This window comes from Apaloderma vittatum, unplaced genomic scaffold (genome assembly GCF_000703405.1).
Source record: "Apaloderma vittatum isolate BGI_N311 unplaced genomic scaffold, ASM70340v1 scaffold11434, whole genome shotgun sequence".
Lineage (NCBI taxonomy): Eukaryota > Metazoa > Chordata > Aves > Trogoniformes > Trogonidae > Apaloderma > Apaloderma vittatum.
In genome coordinates this window covers 17,888-34,818 of record NW_009712149.1, presented here as the reverse complement: position 1 = coordinate 34,818, position 16,931 = coordinate 17,888, and the positions used below count along the sequence as shown (strand labels likewise).

The following is a 16,931-nucleotide window of genomic DNA, read 5'->3' as shown; positions in this document are numbered from 1 at the left end:
TTCACAGCAGTTGAGACGTTCAGGGCAAGACAGTTATACATACTCAGATTTATAGTTCCTTGTAATACAAGGCTGATACTTGAAAATTTGGACATCTAAAGCTGGCTACTCCAATGGTCTTTTTTTTTCCCAACAGTCACTGACATGTGGAGATGAAGAAGTGAGTAGCACTTCTGGAAATCACACCACTTCTCTTTAGATGCATAGTCCATGCTTGTGAACATTGACCCATGGATTTGCTTGTGTTTGGTTGCAATATGGCAAGAACAGTCTGAATTCAAGGCATTAATTGGACGCTATTTACATAAAATCAGGAAAAGGGATATGCAGGTGTGGAGAGACAGCAAAAAGACCAGATACGTTTGCTGAATTCTGAGAAATGAATTGTATCTTCTCCTCAAAGTAACACAAATAGGGACTGGCCCATAAGAAACATGCATAGAGCAACACTCGGTAACAATTCTTTTCTTAGTGGTGATATAAAGCATTTACACTATGCAAAGTTTATGAAAATATTGAGATGAAATCCACAACCCAGATTATTTTTCAACCTGAGAGTCTTCATGCTGGAGCACAGTCGGGGATAGCGGAGATTCCTCATCCCTACTTGCACGTGTTTTAGTTTTGATGCTGGAATTGTGTATAGAAACATTTTTCTTCATATTCTGGTAAACCTAAATTGGCAAGAGGAAATAGAAGATATCTTCTGTTATTACTTATTGGACTTGGAAAACCTCTCTTCCTCTGTGAACCAAACACATCTCCTGAAGAAGAGCCTGTCTGCCTGTCTCTTTTTGAGAGAGAATCACACGCCTACCCTTCCCACTGACCCCAGAGGGAGTCCAGACAACTGCTTGAGTAGATCTTATCCAGCCAAAAGGAGCTGGGTTGAGGAAGGGCACTGGATTGCCCTAGGTACAGTGCTGTGAAGTTGCTCATCAGATTGTCTCTATGCTCAGCAGCTTCTGCCAGGCTAACAGCCTGCACAGAGGCTCAAGGCTTGCAAGGGAAGGGATCATTCATAGCTTCCCACATCCTAAAAGGTTCTCAAGGACACTGCACTGGTCAGTAGTGTCTAGCCCAGAGTGGATAACCAGGTAGGAATTGGTAGTTTAGAAAGGAGTTGCTTATCCTCCTTGAGGATATTAAGAGTGGAATATGACTGCCTCATATTTTTTATTATTTTGACCTTTGAGAATGACATACAGACCTTCACCTGTGAGGACATGACACCACATACCTATGGTGGCCCGCCATAAGATCCCTGGCAGGTGGCTCAGGCTCAGCTCCCCTCCTATGGCAGCTGACAACATTGCTGAAGCCAAATGCACTGGCTCCTGCACAGGGAGCTCCCATGCCACAGGCTGAGAGACTTCAGCCTTCCAGAGACCTGGTGCTGGTGGTGGAAGGCATGAAATATGTGTCAGGGAGGTCAGGATTCCCTCTGATGCCAGAAAAAGAACTTCCTCAAACACTCAGATAGCTCCATGGAGAACAGCTCTGTAATTCAACGCCACACTTGAAAAGAATCCAGAAGACTATTTCTCAATTCATACAGGGCTAAAAAAAAATTAAAAATAAGAGAAGTCTGTTTCTTCTTTCTGTGTTTACTTACTGCTCCTTCTGCCTCAGCCAACTGACATGCAAGAAAGGAAACCAGCCAAGAAAAAGAGGGTCTTCTTCTGGAGTCAAGGGCCCAACAGGACTGCATTATGCAATATCTGCAGGAGCAAAGAGGTGGTAGAGAAAGCATGTTAGCTGTTGAACTTTGACTGACTACATGGAAGTGCAGAATTTGGATGGGAATCACGGGACACCGGAGTGATTTTATAGAAAGAGGCCAGATTTAGAGTGTTGCATCAAAGGAAAAGATACAGAGAGATGGGGACAAAGGGTGAAATGAAGAACATGACTTTTTTTACGAGAGTCCTTAGGAAAGTCCTTCTCATAGCATTCTATGATTCTGTGATTGGGGTACAACACTGCCATGCTCAACTTGTTCTCCAGCTTCCACACAGAAAATGGTAGGAAGACAATTCCTATCTATCTCTGGGGCTGAACCTGCTCCTTATGGACTCTGTCTCGAGGACACTTTTCACATCAAGTCTTTTTATGTAATTTGACATCACAAAAAATATTTCTGAAATTTAAAAGCCACCTTAGAGGTTTTGCAGTTTCATCAGGGACCAAAGCACCAGCTATCTGCTAAAGTCCCTTGAAAGCTAACTAGGTCAATAAGTTCCCTGATGTTCTAAGCCACATAGCAATCTTCCACAGGTCAATCTGTCAGATTTACCTTTAATGCCATTAGTTTTCCTATGGAGAGGATGTGAACCACATAGTGCTGTAACAAGGCAGTGAGACCATCTATGAAATATCTGCTAAAAGAACTCAGACAACCCAAAGTCCTTCTCTTTCCTCCCTACTCTGGGTCTCATAGCACTCCATCAACTCTTCTCTTGTCCCCTGGGGTCCACCTCTAGGGACAATCTACTTGGGCACAGGCTGAAAATCAAGTGCAGAGAGAACAGTGGGATTTTCCTTTAAGAGGATCTCTAGCCTCCTGAAACTGGATAAAACATACTAAAGCTCAGTTAAAAAACCCAACCAAACAACAAAAACAAACCCCAACATTAAAGTTCAGAAAAAATCACCAAAGATTTAGTTTATACCCAAAATGAATATGGTAATATAGCTTTTGCAAAAAGAAAAAAAAAGTAAAAAGATCTGTGACCTTCAAACAAGAAGTTTCCTGGGAGAGAAAAGCACAATTAAATGAAGATAATAAATTAGTTCTTTCAAACACACATCAGCTTTAGTGTCAATTGCTGCTGCTTTAGGACAAAACCTGCAGGATCACGCAGCCTTTTCAGAGTTAGAAGAGTGTCTCACTGTTCGCAATTTTTTTTTGAGCAAGGTATAGTGTATAAACATAAAAGATCATAGAAACAATGACCCGGTAAATACAAATTCCATGCTGTGCAACACTCAGGAAATATACTTGCATATCTTTTGTAGCATAATACGGTCGGTCCATTTTAAATCCACTTTGTATTAATTTGTAGAAGTTTGTATCAACCTGAATACCGGGATAGGGATTTACACCTGTGGAAAATATTGCAGAATACATGACAATTCGGAAGTTGCCAAAATCAAGTAGTGCTCTTCTGTTGCGTGAACATACCCAAAGAGAATATTTCCCATAGTAATATTCCATAAGACCAGACATCACTCTTCATTGTGTACGTCCTCTCAAACAAGCTTTCAGGAGCCATCCATTTAACTGGCAAACGAGCCTGTACAGACAGGGGGACAGGAGGCCAGGTCATGCTGTGACATAGGCTTTCTAGAAGTCTCACTGTAGCTCTGACTGCTTGAGCAGGATCAATTCACTTTTGCTGTGTGAAAAGCTCTTAGTAGCCCCTTTAAATTTTCCCTAAAGAGAGAAATAGGCATTTCTAAGAGGTCGATTAATCTCCTCCATTTTAGATAACTATTTAAGGAGGAGAAGAGCTCAGCCCTGAAGACCCTTCTTTCCTTCTTCCAGACCGAGTAGCTCAGACAGAGATGTCTACTCTATACTCCTTGGTATAGCCAGGGTGTATCTCACACATGTGCGATTGTCCCTATACCATTATTGTCCATAACAGTAAACAATTCACAAAATCATAGAATCACAGAATTATTTGGGCTGGAAAAGACCTCTGAGATCATCAAGTCCAGCCTATGTCCCAACACCACCACATCAGCCAGACCATGGCACTTAGTACCACATCCAGCCCCTCCTTAAACACCTCCAGGGACGGTGACTCCACCACTTCTCTGGGCAGTGCATCCCAGTGCCTGAGCACCCTCTCCGTGAGGAAGTGTTTCCTGAGATCCAACCTAAACCTGCCCTGTTGCTGTTTCAGGCTGTGTCCTCTCATCCTGTCACTGGTTGCCTGGGAGAAGAGCCTGACCCCCACCTGACTACAACCTTCCTTCAGGGAGTTGTAGAGAGTGATAAGTTCATCCCAGGGTCTTCTCCAGCACTTTCCCAGCACTTGCATTTCCCAGCATTTTCCACTGATGGACCTCAGTGTGCTTTAGAAAGGACGTGAGTACCATTTAATTTACCATACTACCTTGGCTAGGTTAATTATAAATTAAGAAACTGAATTTGCCAAGGGCAGGAAAAAGTGAGATTGCTGTACTGTCTGTACAGATATCTTGAAAGCTAACAAGGAATTTGAAAATTGAAAGCTTTGTTTTATTAGTACGTTATTGTTCTTACAATGGTATGAAAAATAGAGAGCACTCAGGAACTTACATTGCCCCTGACAATGTAGTTGGAGTCATTCATTACATCTCTGGCAAGGCCAAAGTCACATATTTTCGCTACTTTTCCATGGGTCACTAGTATGTTCCGGGCAGCGAGGTCCCTGTGAATGCACTTAGAAAGAAAGGAAGGGTTAATTCTGTGCAGCATTTGGTATCAGAAGGATTTCATTCCCTTGCCTCACAGAGAGCTCTCTGAATTGCTGTTTCTTTCCACCTAAACACTTTGGAGAATGAGAATGCTTGAAGATCCTGGGTTGATTGTGGCAAGAGACGAAGTCAGAGCAGGTAGAAGCATGAAGGCACTTATTACTGAAGGGTATGTCTAATATTGCAACCCAGGCTGTGCCACAGAGCTGCAGAAGGAGGTATAGTCCAAGCCTGCCACTGTGTGGCTCTGTTCCTGTCTGCCTTTTACAGACTGACTTATTTTTGCTGTCTTTTCTATCTAAACAATTTGTTACCCTTTGCCATACCATTTTGGACTCAAGAAACTCCATTCCTTTGGCAACTTGATAAGAGAAGCAAACAAGGTCTTCAAAAGTGAGCACATTAAAATCCTCTTCTTCATCCATATATTCGCTGGCATACTTAATTTTGTCTGTAAAAATAACCACAGGTATGAGTTTTCCATGGGCTTCCTCACTCTTTGATTAATTCTGCTGACTGTTACAAGGATTTTTGCATGCTCCTACTAAGAATAACATCACAAAAAGCATTCTTCCTTTGCATACTTTGCTAAGACACAAAATAAAGGAAAGGATACTTTCATACTCAAATACTATGTACAGCATGACCAGAAACATAAGCCTCTGGTGTTAACTGTTGTTGAATCTTTCTCCCACAAAATTTCTGATAGGAGGGAAGAGAGGCATAAGACAGAAAGGGGCCTCCTATCACTAAATCTAGTCTTGTTAGATCAATAATATAATAAATGATAAATTATGATAAATACAATAATAATAGAATTACTAGAGATAAAAGCAGTTAATCTCTTACCTTCCTCAGAATACAGCACCATCCCACGTGACCCAGAGATCACATTGGTGTTTTGACTTCTTCGTGTGATTTCAAATTCATCCTCTCTGCATAGAGCTGTATTCACACTGTGCTTCAGATGAGTTCCCTTCCTGGAGTGGGTGACACATTTTCAAAAGTTACACAGAGTGGATCACATGATTTTCTACATATGAAGTGTTTTGCAGTGAAAAAGCATGACCACTTATTGCTCTTAAAAATCTGGGCACAGACATGAATCTTCTCAAAAGTGGAAAGAAAAACAAGAGATTGCTTGTCTTTTGCAGTCCAGTGAGTGTATCGTCATAAGGAAAATGAAAATTCAGTTCTTCCCAAGGCATTGTTTATTAAAGTATATGAAGGCATATTCTCAAGAATTCAATAATTGCACCACCTTATAGCACAACTGAGAAGGCAGCTTAAAAAAAGAGACAGTAGCTTTACAAAGTATTAAACCGTTGCTGAATGCTTTACCTGGAATTTTGGTGCAAATGGATATTGTGGTAAAAGCTGAAGTTGTGCTGTTTAAAAATATCAGTCAGCGTCCAGTGAAACTTTTCCCTCTTGCTCCTCAGGTAGTTCAGAAGGTCACCATAGCAACAGTATTCAAATATCAAGTAGATTGGTCCTGAAATATTTGCAAACTTAAATGCCTTCTGCTATTGATAGCACTTTCCCCATTAAAGCCCTAATTATGCCACATCTTCCAGGACTAATCTGTGTTAAACATCCCAAGCATCTTCCCCTCTAGGGTAGATAACTTATGGGTAGGTAACATTTACTGGTGGTAATTACTGACTGTAACATCCCTTTGGAAAGTCTGTGTAGCTGATTCTTCCCCAAGGTGCATCTCCCAAGGTGGACTGTAAGTCCTTATGAAGGTACAAAGATCCTTTACCATACCCATTGGCAATTGGGAGGACACCATAGACTATAAAGATGCAACATCTCAAATTCCTGACCAGGCAGGCTCAGAGGAAAGCCATGACAAGTCAGCAGAAGGAGATTGCATGGCCCAAGGAGAGTTCAGAGTGGTCATCCTTCATCTCTGCGAAGTCTTACACTAGCATCACCACATCTGTCTCAAATTAAATAAGAATTGGTGAACATTTTTTGCTAGAAGGGCTCTGTCAAGGAAAGTAGGGCACAGTATGAAAAGTCTGTAAAGTCTTTCAGAGGATAGATGGGAAAGTCTTGAGAGCCATGTAAAGGGGTTCTGAAAGCAGGACTTGGTTACACATCCCTGACTTGGCTGCAGGTGTCCCTGCCACACCTGCCCAGACTAAGTAAGCCTTCCCTGTAAGTCTCCTGCCCGCACTAGCACACCTTGCCAAATTTTCCGGAAGGCAGTGGCAGCCTGTATAGTTTCAAATCAGCTATAGCCACCACTACCAACCTACTGCTTTCCCTTTATGCCTCAAATGTCTTCGCATGACACTGTCACTGTTGATGCAAATTCGGGAAACAAGAGTTAAACGTTCTCTTTTTTTTTTTCTGACTTAATAAATGTTGCTGATTTTTTCATTTCTTTCTACAACTTCACTGTTTTGTGAGCAATATGTTTTTTTTAAAAAAAGACTTTTTTTCCTGCAAACAGAATCATGTGCATACAGAAGTACTTTATACCCAGTTCAGTGTCATCACTACTGTAACAGGAAAACATCTTCTAGAGAAGGGCTGTTGGATCATTTCAGGCAAGTAGAATTAGAAAGAACCCATTTCTGTACATGTGCATGGCCTTAACTTTGCTTTCAGTTCATCTGCTTTTGTGCCAGTGTGGAACGGCAAAAAGTTGGGCAAAGACAAGATTCAGGGATGAGGAGGGAAACAGCATCACTACTGACAAGTGATTATTTGTGGCTTGGATGTTTTTAATACTTTTTTCGACTATCAATTTTTGATATTTCTTTTCTGTTCAGGAGTACCCATTAGTCTGAAGGTTTTAACCGGCACCTTTCCACAGTTGCGTTACCTGACACAGTACAAGCTCCTAGCAGGTTGACAATATTTTCATGGCTTCCAATGTGAGTCATCATTTTCAGCTCAGACATTAGAGCATCTTTTTCGGAAACATCAGGTTTTTCTGTAGAAGTAATAACATGGATTTGGAAATTCCCAGCAAAGAAATAAAAATATAAATGATTGCAAAGGTTTGTCACGTGCAAGTCTTCATTTCAAGTTCACTGGACTGACAGTATATCTGGGAAAATCCTAAAAAACTGTTGTACAGTTTAAAAAGATTTAGCCAAAGGTGGAAAGAAAATGTGCATATGTATCATTTGAATGCTTGGGAAAGCAGCCATAAAATGTTTAAAATTCGTCATTCTTGGACTGGCAAGGAATGACAGCTGTATATTAAGGTCTTCACAAGCACAGAGAAAATGGCAGTCAACCCTACTGGAGAGAAATGCTAAGAGAAAAAAAGTCTGAATAGCCATATGTCATAGAACCAGTTGCAGTTCAATAGCTGAGAAGGCCACTCTGTTTCAGTAATAGCTTTAGGCTTGTTTTTCAGCAAGCATTTGGTATTCATGATCTCAGTGAATGTGAGACATGGAACAACTTCAAACCAGTGGATCAAGGAAGTGCAGAGTTGATGCACATGTGCAAATAGGGGATGAAGAACTTGATGGCAGAGCTGGCAGAAAGAGTCTGTGTGGACACACAGGTGAGCAGGGTGCTGGTGCTGTCACCGACGTGAAGCTCATATTAACAGAGTTGTGGTACTTGAGACCCAGTGAGGCAGCCCTCCTCCTCTGCTTGCTGCCAGCAAGGCTTATTTCTGAACATTGATTGGTAAGGAGTCAAGGGAAGTTTGGAGAGAGGCCAGAGCATAGCAGCAAGGAGGATCAGAGGTTTTAGGAGCCTGACCCATAAGGAGGGATGGAAAGAAATTGCTTTGGGTTGTTAAGAAGAAAAGACTACAGGAAGACGTGCTGGAAGTTTTGCAAACAAGTTAGCTCAAACGCAAGATGCGAAGGGAGTACAAGGGCTAAACAGCCCTACAGGAAAAGGGATCTTACTCCAATGTTCACAGAGTCACTGATGTGACCACGGCAGGCTAATCTGCACTATGAACTTGCATTTGTCCTTTTTAGAGCAGAATGTCTCCATAATTTCCCACACAATGCAGATCTGTGCTGTGCAGGACAAAACGTAACACACTGCAGGAAGAAGACACTTTAGTAATACGTTTCTAAACCAAAACAAGGTTTTAAAAGCATTTTGAAATGATTTTGAAACAAAGCATTTGTGAGATGCAGCTGCTAAAAGTCTGTATACAAAGGGATTTCTTCCAACACTGTTTCTGCTTTGGAGCTACCAGAATACATCACTGCTTGTGAAAGGCACTCAGAGTTTATTGCACCTTTTAGCATTTTGACTGCGACCTGGACTGAATCTCCTGCAGCTTTAATTCCATAAGCTGTTGCATTCACCACTTTACCAAAAGCTCCAGAACCGAGGACCTGTCCTACAAGAAAAAATATGCCAATATTATTTGCAGCTGGTACAGCGCAGGCTACTACACAAATACTGTGATTTGCATTGCAGACTGCTCACCAAATTCCAGATTTTCCCTGGGAAACTCCCACTTGAGATCATATTCAAATTCTCGGAAGTCAATATAGATGTACTCATTATCCAATGGGCCTACCATTTGTATCATTTGCAACTGGCTTTCATATCTAAATTTCTTTGGAAGAAAAAAAAACAAACAGAAAAAGTCTTAGAGAAGAAGAAACAGTCTGGTAGGAAGAAAAGAAGAAGGGGCAGGTATTTATGTTTGGGTTTACCTTTTTGTATTTATGAAAAACGAACACAAACAAAAAAGCAATCAATAAGAGGAAAAATCCAACAGAGACATAGGATGCAGCATTGTCCGGGGGGGAAGAAACAGCACCTGAAACTTTAAGAGATACATATTACTACTAAATCAGAGCTTATGTGTAGAGCTAAAGCTCCAAGGAAAACCCATGGCAGCTTGATCACTTTCCCAGTCCCCTCACGACTGAGCCTCCTCTGAATGGGGAATGAGATGGAACCACATGCAAAGCCAGGAGCTCGGCAGGAGGTGTTAAGTGTCGGGCAATTCTGACATCTGTTTTCATTCCACAAAAATGCTACACCAATTTGTAAATCTAAGTGCACGGAGGTGTTGGTGTGATCCATGGACTGGATTTCGTAAGCATGAACAGGAAGAAGTAGTTCCTCTTCTCGTTGCGTCTCCCTCTTCTCTCGCTGTGCCTCCGCCCGGGCTGTGTGTGTGAGGTACCGGTTGGACTGTACGCACCCTGCTCGGAGCATTGCTCTGCTGCTCAGCCAGGAGCTAGCTTAAGAATTCCAGACCATACTATAAGGTGTTGATGGGCAGGTAGATGCTGTGTGAGATCTTTCCTCATATTCTGGTAGTTTCTAAGAGCATAAGTATTATGGTTACTTTCTGCTGTAATTTCAACACAAGTGCTCATACTCTATCAGTGGTCACATCTTTTGTCAGCTGTAGTTAAAAACACCGAACAACTTGTTTGTTGATGACAATGAAAATCTCTACAATACTACAAATGTCTGGATGTTTCAAAACACCTCCCAGGTGCCGCAGCATGTTCTCTATAACTGAAAAATTTTGCTCTGTGAGATGGATGGTCCTACAAGCATAAAGTGCATGGGCAAATAATCATCTTGACTTTCACATTCAACAAAGAATGCCTCATGTCCCCTACAAGAACAGGGACTGCACAGTGGTCCCCAAACTGGGACTTAGCCTTCTGTTGCTTGCCTACAGTAGTTGAAGAAGTTTTCTCTCCTGGTACCGGCTCCTGCTATCCAGAGAGGGATTTTTCCCTTGAGTTGGTCTGTTGGCTCATGCATTCAATGACCTCCATGAGGTGAGAGAAGCTCCCATGGGCTTTTCTGGCAGCACCACAGTGGTCTCCTGGAGAAGGACAAGAGCCAACACCTGCCACTAGCAACAAAAGTGTCTTCAGCTCTTCCCAGAGATGATGCCTCCAGGCTTCAGGTAGGGATTACCAAGAGGAAATAAAAAAGCAGACCCCAACATTGTCATGGTTCCACCTGCATGTGAAATTTCTATTCATTTTATTGAAGGAGGTCGTTGCTTTGGGACCAGAGTAAGGAGACACATCTCCCACTAACCCACCTTTTCTGACACTGTATACACACAGTGCCTGTGTTTTACCTTCAATACCATTGCACAGTCAGCCATTTATAGATACAGACAAGCTTACAGGCAGAAAATGCTGTCATGGCAGCTTTAATTGAGAAAATCTGTGCTAAAGTACTGGCTTATGGTACCTGACAGGTTAATGAAACTCTTTTCGCAGGCTGAACCAGCAGAATTGTTTGCACAGCACTCCACAGAGAAGGTTGTTGCTGTCTTCTTTACATCTAAAGTACTGCTTGAAACCCATGACCCCAGGGATCTCCTCTCTGGCAAGAAGCTGTGAATCCCCTCAGTGATTTCTTCTGTACAGCTGAAAAACAAAGCAGACCAACTTCTGGTTTTGGCTCAAAGTGGCATTTTCCAGGGGAGAAGATGAGATGCTTCAAAACATGTCTTACCTCTGTGTTGGAAGGGAGGGAATGATAGATGGGCTTGTTTTCTATTTGTCACTGTTAGACTGAGGCTTAAGAGCAGTTGCCAGTCTTATTTTCTGGCGATGGACACAGCAGGGTTAGTGGTGGGTGAACTGGGCTCCCCATCTCCTAGGCTGGGCTCACTCTTGCCCTCCACAACTGCCCTGGCAGAGCATCTGCACCCCCTGACCTCCAGAACTTCCACTAATTTCACAGCTGGCACGACCCTCTGCAACTGTATCTATTCCCACCAGTTTCACCTTCACCTTAAACACTCAAACCACTGGGCAGGTCCAGATGAGCCACTACTGAAACAATAAATACAAAATGAACCCACAGTAAATGTCTTAACTCCTTTCCCTGCGGGTATGTGACTTCAGCCACGGAGTTTTTCTCAGTCAAGACCTGATATGTAGAAAGAGGGAATATGATACTTGAGGGAAAGGAAGACCACACAAAGGTAATTTTGATTTTTAGCTTCCTATCATTCATCAACTTACTGCCTAGTTTACTGTCCACAGAAACAAATGAGTGAGAAAGTAAGTAAATACATAAAATTTATTCAGCTGTACACATAGTACCAGCTTCTACATGTGGAATTTCCCAATAAAAGAAATATCACATTGTTTTCTTTCCAGAAAGCTGTTTTATGGAGTATTTTAAACTCACTAGCTCGATGCTTTCTTTCCTCTTCCATTTCTGTACAAACAGATGTTAAGAAGCCTTTTCAAAGGTATGGATGAGAAAATAGTCTAGATTTTTTTTTCATATCTAGTTAAAATAGTAAGAGTTTTCTCCACAGTCTTCCAAAAATTAATTTGATCCAGTACTCTTCTGCACTGTGGGATTATTAGTTCTTTGGCATATCTAAAATAAAAACTGCAGAGTTCTTAAACCAGCTGTTTCAGCAACTCTTAAAATTTTAGGCCCTGACTCATTGCCCTAAATAAATAGAGGAAATGGAAACACTTTCACTAACTTTACTGGAAGCACTCTCACTGACTTTACTGGCTTTGGGAACAGGTCACTATAATGGCTGTATTAACCAGCTAATCAAGCCCACACTAAGCAGTGCATTCCCTGAATGCCATCTAAGTTTGACAGGACAAGTGAGAAACTTAGCTGGGGTGCTGTAACTATCTAACTGTTAACATAGACCCAGTGGGGTTTATTGCAATGTAAAAGAGCCTGAGATATAGATCTTTACAGACGACATCTGATGCCAGTAAGAAAATGGCAAACTTTCCCTAGCTTTGGTGAGCCGGTTCCCCTGGAGTGGGCCACCGTGTCTCCGTGTCAAGGTCGAGGGTGCATTTTACACTTAGTTTTTTGCAGGCCAGTCTTCATTTAACCAAAGATAGGTCAGATACAGTCTTTTCAATGAACCAAGAAGCGGGAAAATTATTTACTTGGATGAGTTGAGTTGGGGACAGTTCCTCCAAACCCAGGAGGAGGCAGGGTAACTGTGGGCGATGCAGGAGATCTGCTTGAACAACAACTGCATTGTTACTTCAGGCTTTCCTGCAACAAGATAACACAAGACAGTTTCTGTCAGCACGTCAGTGACCAAAATCTTGACGTACATCTGCTGACATCAAGATGTGCTTCTGTGTTTTCAAAATAACCCACTCGCAAGGTGTTGCAAGTGCTAGAGGCAGCGCTCAGTCCCCCTCCCTCCTCCGGCCCCATGCCTTGGTTCTGTGGGACAGCAGTGTGGGCAAGGCAAGGGGAAAGCAACCACTTCTCTCTGTAGGCACGGCCAGACCAAAACAGTGGCAGAGCCAAAATTAGGAGTCTCAATTTCTGCTTTTCTGACTCAGAGCAAGCATTCGGCCCTAGGACTCTCCTGAAACTCCAGTTCTGGATGGCCAGATTGCAAAAAACATGAACAGAGGATCTCTTTATAAATAATGTATAACAAATAATGATCCCTGACCTAAAGCAAGGGTAAGATGTTGCAGTCACGTGGCAGAATTGAGATAATGGAGAGCATCAGGCAAGGCTGCGTGTGTGTGCAAATCACGGGCAGGGGCACACGAGGGGCTGCAGGTCTAACATATGTGTCGTGCACCAAAAGGGCTCCAGACTAACTGCAAATGCCATTAGGAAAAAAATGACATAAGCACCCAACAGAAAGGTAATCCCTAGTGAGGACAAATGTTTCCTCTCATCGTGTATCTCCTGTGCTCTCTACAGCAGTCACAGATATTCCAGCTCTGTAGAGTTAGAATATAGTCGTTGTATTTCACAGAGTTTGTGATTTTCTGAAGAAGTATTAATTTTCTCAGTACGTGACTAATTTCTCATATTCTGTCATCTCTGTTTATGGCAGATTAAAGGGAAAAATAGAAAATTAAAAACTTCCTCCTCCTTCCTCTGTTCTGCATCCCTGACCAACATAGAAATACGATCCACAAGCATACGGCATCCTTCTCTGACCCAGTGCCTGGATTTCAGTAGTGTAGTGCAGTGCAAAGAGAATCATATTTTTGCACTGTGCTCTTTCATTTTTAACAATAAATCTACATAAATGAAATGCCAAATACCAAGGGAGAACATATTAACACCACATTAGCACCATTCTTACAACACAGTAGCACCATTTGTATCACTGGCAAAATCCCGGACTTTGCCAAGTTTTCACAGGGATTATTTTCTCACTTACTTACTTCTTACGTACAGAGTGAATTTTTTTGTTGCAATCATATCATCATTTTCGGCATAAAATATATATATTCCAGGCTGGTGCTGATGGTTGCAGAACTTTGAAAAAATGCTGTAGAACAAAGAAAAGGAGGAAAAAGGACAAAAGACTGACTTGAAAAAGACTTAAATGTAGTCAAGGCTCGCATATAGATTTGAAACAATTCAACATCTTTCAATGAGGAACCCAGATGAAATTATTTTTGCTTAGAGAATAGAAATCACAATATGTAACTGCCTTGATGAGAGGATATGGTTTTCCCGCAGTAGTGATTTCATTCCGCAATTTTCCTTATAGTTCCTGGAGGGCATCTGGGCTGTCATGCTCTGATCTTGTTATCAATCCATTGGAAGACGAGCTATATAAGACATCCTGGCAGAGATGCTAAGACCAGCAAAGGACCAAACTCTCTACTCACCAAAGGATTTCGATGGGAGTTTCTAGCTGATATGATAAGCTAGACAATGACAGGTAGGATTGTATGAAGTAAAGCTTTCCCAATGGAAAGATCTGATGGAAACTCAGAAATGAAATCACCATAAGAAGTTCATTATCACTGACACAAAGCACCAACCACTAAGATATTTCTGTAGGAGGAAGGCCAGCCTTCTACTAACCTCTACAGCAACAGAAGCAAACCAAGATCCAAATCATGTGGAAAATGGCTTGTGACAATGGAAATGGTGAGGAAGGGGTCTAACAAGTTCCTGGGCAGAAGCTAATACTGAAGAACTGCAGAGATTTTGATATTTCTGTACAACTCACCTGTTGAGTCACTGGTTTATGGGACATGGGATGAGGCAGGGAGAAGGGAATATATAAATTCACAGAGATGGCATTCTGTTTCTGTCTTTTTGACTAGGTTATTGTCGTCAGGATGATTATCGTTTTAATGGCAGCTATTGCAGTTAACATTAGAAGAGCACTTAAGAAAACCTCTTCTTAGTTTAGTTGCTGGCATTTTGGGGTAGATGTTTTAGCTGACTTCTCAAGAAAAACTGGGTAGGAGGCCCCCAGCTCTAATTCAGTGGTCAAGACAAGCAGGCATGCCAAGGAGTTTGAAGTAGACATAAGAAAGACAGTATATACCAGTAGTTGCAAAGTAAGGGAAAGCAGTAATGAGCTTGGAAGAAGAAATCTGGCTAACTAAAATCAAGGTGTTTCTCATTCGGCAAGATACATACAAATGAACCAAGAGACCAAGTAACACCTTGCAATTCTAAAGCAAGAAAACTCACATTGAAGTCAATGGCAATTTTGCCTTTCGACTAAGGCACATCTCCATATAGTTATTGACTTTTGAATGTCTTCATCTGAAATGGCCTCAAAGATGTTCCCAAACTCAGGGACTTTTAAAAATCAAATCCTTTTTAAGCTGCCTTGCTTTTGAAATCCTAGGTCTGAAGGATTAAATCCTAATGAAATGCTGTGAAAATAATTTTATGAGAGTGTCTTTGATACTTGAAAATATAAGGGGATGTGAAATTAATATTATAAATATAACAGAGGTCGTTTCTCTATGAAAACTCATTTGCTCTTAGGAGGGAAGTGAAAATCAGCAGTGTTCTAAAACAGAGAGACAACAAAAGCAAACAGAAAATGGAAATTCTGAAGGAATGTCTGAAAACACATAAAGGCAATGACAGGAGAGATGAATCCTTGAGACCTGAAATTAAAAGCTAAAGAAGGGGACAGAGTTAATTAATAAAATCTAATATTCTCTATAATCAGGAGGAACAATTTGATAAGGAAATGGCAGAAATCAAGAAAAGAGAAACAGGCAATGAAAAAGGATATGAAAGGAATAAAGTAGAAGTGTTGGGAGTGGGGATTATGCAGAAGTTAACTAAAATATGCAAAGTTAGGCTCACACCATATTAAGGTACATGATAACCTTTTTAGTTTTGTTTCAAGAAACTTTCTGCTTTAAAATCACATTGAAATCTGCAGTGCTACAGCTTGCAGGCAGAATCCTCTGACATCCCTATCCCTTGCTGCTTCTTAGGACTCCACACTGAATGAAGTATCTAACTCGACCCTTTTTTTCTCAGGAAAGAGGTGTCCATCCAATGCTAGTATACAACCAAATCTGTATAGCTGTGGGGCTGTTTGTACAGGAGAATGTACTTGTCAGATCAAACAATATCACCAAATTAATGTATTCTTTTCATATAACAAAGAGAATAATAAATAAAACTACATAAAATGCACTTAAAAATAGTAAATTAACAGCATAGTCAGATGGATGGCTGACCTGTCTGTTCGAAGCAGCCTTTGTGCCAAGCTCCAACAATGCTTGGGGTGATGAGGTGGCTGTGGCCATGACCATGGCTGTGGCCACGCAGGACTAATGGCAGCCCGGCAGGTGGTGATCAGCACTCAGCAACCACTCCCTCTGTGCTGCAAAGGCTATCAGAAGTGACTCATAAATCCCAGCTCACACACAGCTGCACCTCACCAGTAAAGGAGGGTTACCTAAGCTCCCTCAAGAGTTCTCAAAATTATTACTCTTGGCCCAGTCCATGCACCTTCTTATCTGGACTGTATCTGCACAAGCTGTCAATCATCCAAGCAAAACATCCCTACTCTTACGAGCAGTGAGAAGAGGTCCATTCCAGCTGCAAAGCAAATCAACTCGGCATTATCAGCCGGAGGGAGGTACCTATTGGACAAGGATGAGCGAATGCTCATGGCCGTCCCATGAGACCGACCTCATTTTCAAAATCAGCCTTGACTACAAGGAACAGATCTGCTGAGTCCACGTCAGGCATTGCAGATTAATCGCCAACACCCATCCAACTCTATCAAAGTTTGCTGGCAGCCCTCACTTTATCAGCAGGGACAGAGTTCCTGTGGTCATTGCCAGGAGAAGACAATTTACTAATCTGAACTGAGCTGTCTCTAAACCTCGTGGAGGTCTGACTCCAACACGCTATCTGATGCAAATGAAAAGGCCAGTCTGTTGCAAAGATGACATGACAAGCTAACAGATAAAATCCAGGGTACCAAAATACTAAAGGAAGAAATCTTAAAACGTGTAATCATGGCTGTGGCACAGTTTTATGCAGATGCTAAGAAAGGTTTTAGGAATATGAGAAGAAAAAAGTGCAGCTGCATTAACTCCTGCCTAAGTCTTGCTTGGTTTTAAAGCTAAGACTTTAAAGGAGCAGCTTGGCTTTCTTTTCATTGAGGTGAATAAGAGCCGTTACCTTGAAAGCCATGAGACTACTATGAAAGAAACTCTGAAGGAAATTAGATAATGTTATCAAGAAATTAGAAAGCCTAGGGAATGGAGAAA

The 16,931-nt window shown here is 41.6% G+C and overlaps 1 protein-coding gene across 1 annotated transcript in view; it reads right to left on the bottom strand.

The window, feature by feature from the left end:
* Nucleotides 1–539: 539 nt before the first annotated feature.
* The window catches only part of FLT3 (fms-related tyrosine kinase 3), a gene marked incomplete at its 5' end in the record, with an annotated part of 29,367 nt that continues 12,975 nt past the window's right edge, over nucleotides 540–16,931 (bottom strand). The window contains 15 exons of the mRNA XM_009867884.1: nucleotides 540–674; nucleotides 1,616–1,721; nucleotides 3,006–3,105; nucleotides 3,185–3,296; nucleotides 4,310–4,432; nucleotides 4,794–4,918; nucleotides 5,317–5,447; nucleotides 5,809–5,962; nucleotides 7,307–7,417; nucleotides 8,702–8,806; nucleotides 8,896–9,028; nucleotides 9,129–9,241; nucleotides 10,648–10,826; nucleotides 12,339–12,450; nucleotides 13,599–13,705. Coding sequence (XP_009866186.1) covers nucleotides 540–674; nucleotides 1,616–1,721; nucleotides 3,006–3,105; nucleotides 3,185–3,296; nucleotides 4,310–4,432; nucleotides 4,794–4,918; nucleotides 5,317–5,447; nucleotides 5,809–5,962; nucleotides 7,307–7,417; nucleotides 8,702–8,806; nucleotides 8,896–9,028; nucleotides 9,129–9,241; nucleotides 10,648–10,826; nucleotides 12,339–12,450; nucleotides 13,599–13,705 — 1,846 coding nt within the window. The remainder of the gene's footprint in view (nucleotides 675–1,615; nucleotides 1,722–3,005; nucleotides 3,106–3,184; nucleotides 3,297–4,309; nucleotides 4,433–4,793; nucleotides 4,919–5,316; nucleotides 5,448–5,808; nucleotides 5,963–7,306; nucleotides 7,418–8,701; nucleotides 8,807–8,895; nucleotides 9,029–9,128; nucleotides 9,242–10,647; nucleotides 10,827–12,338; nucleotides 12,451–13,598; nucleotides 13,706–16,931) is intronic.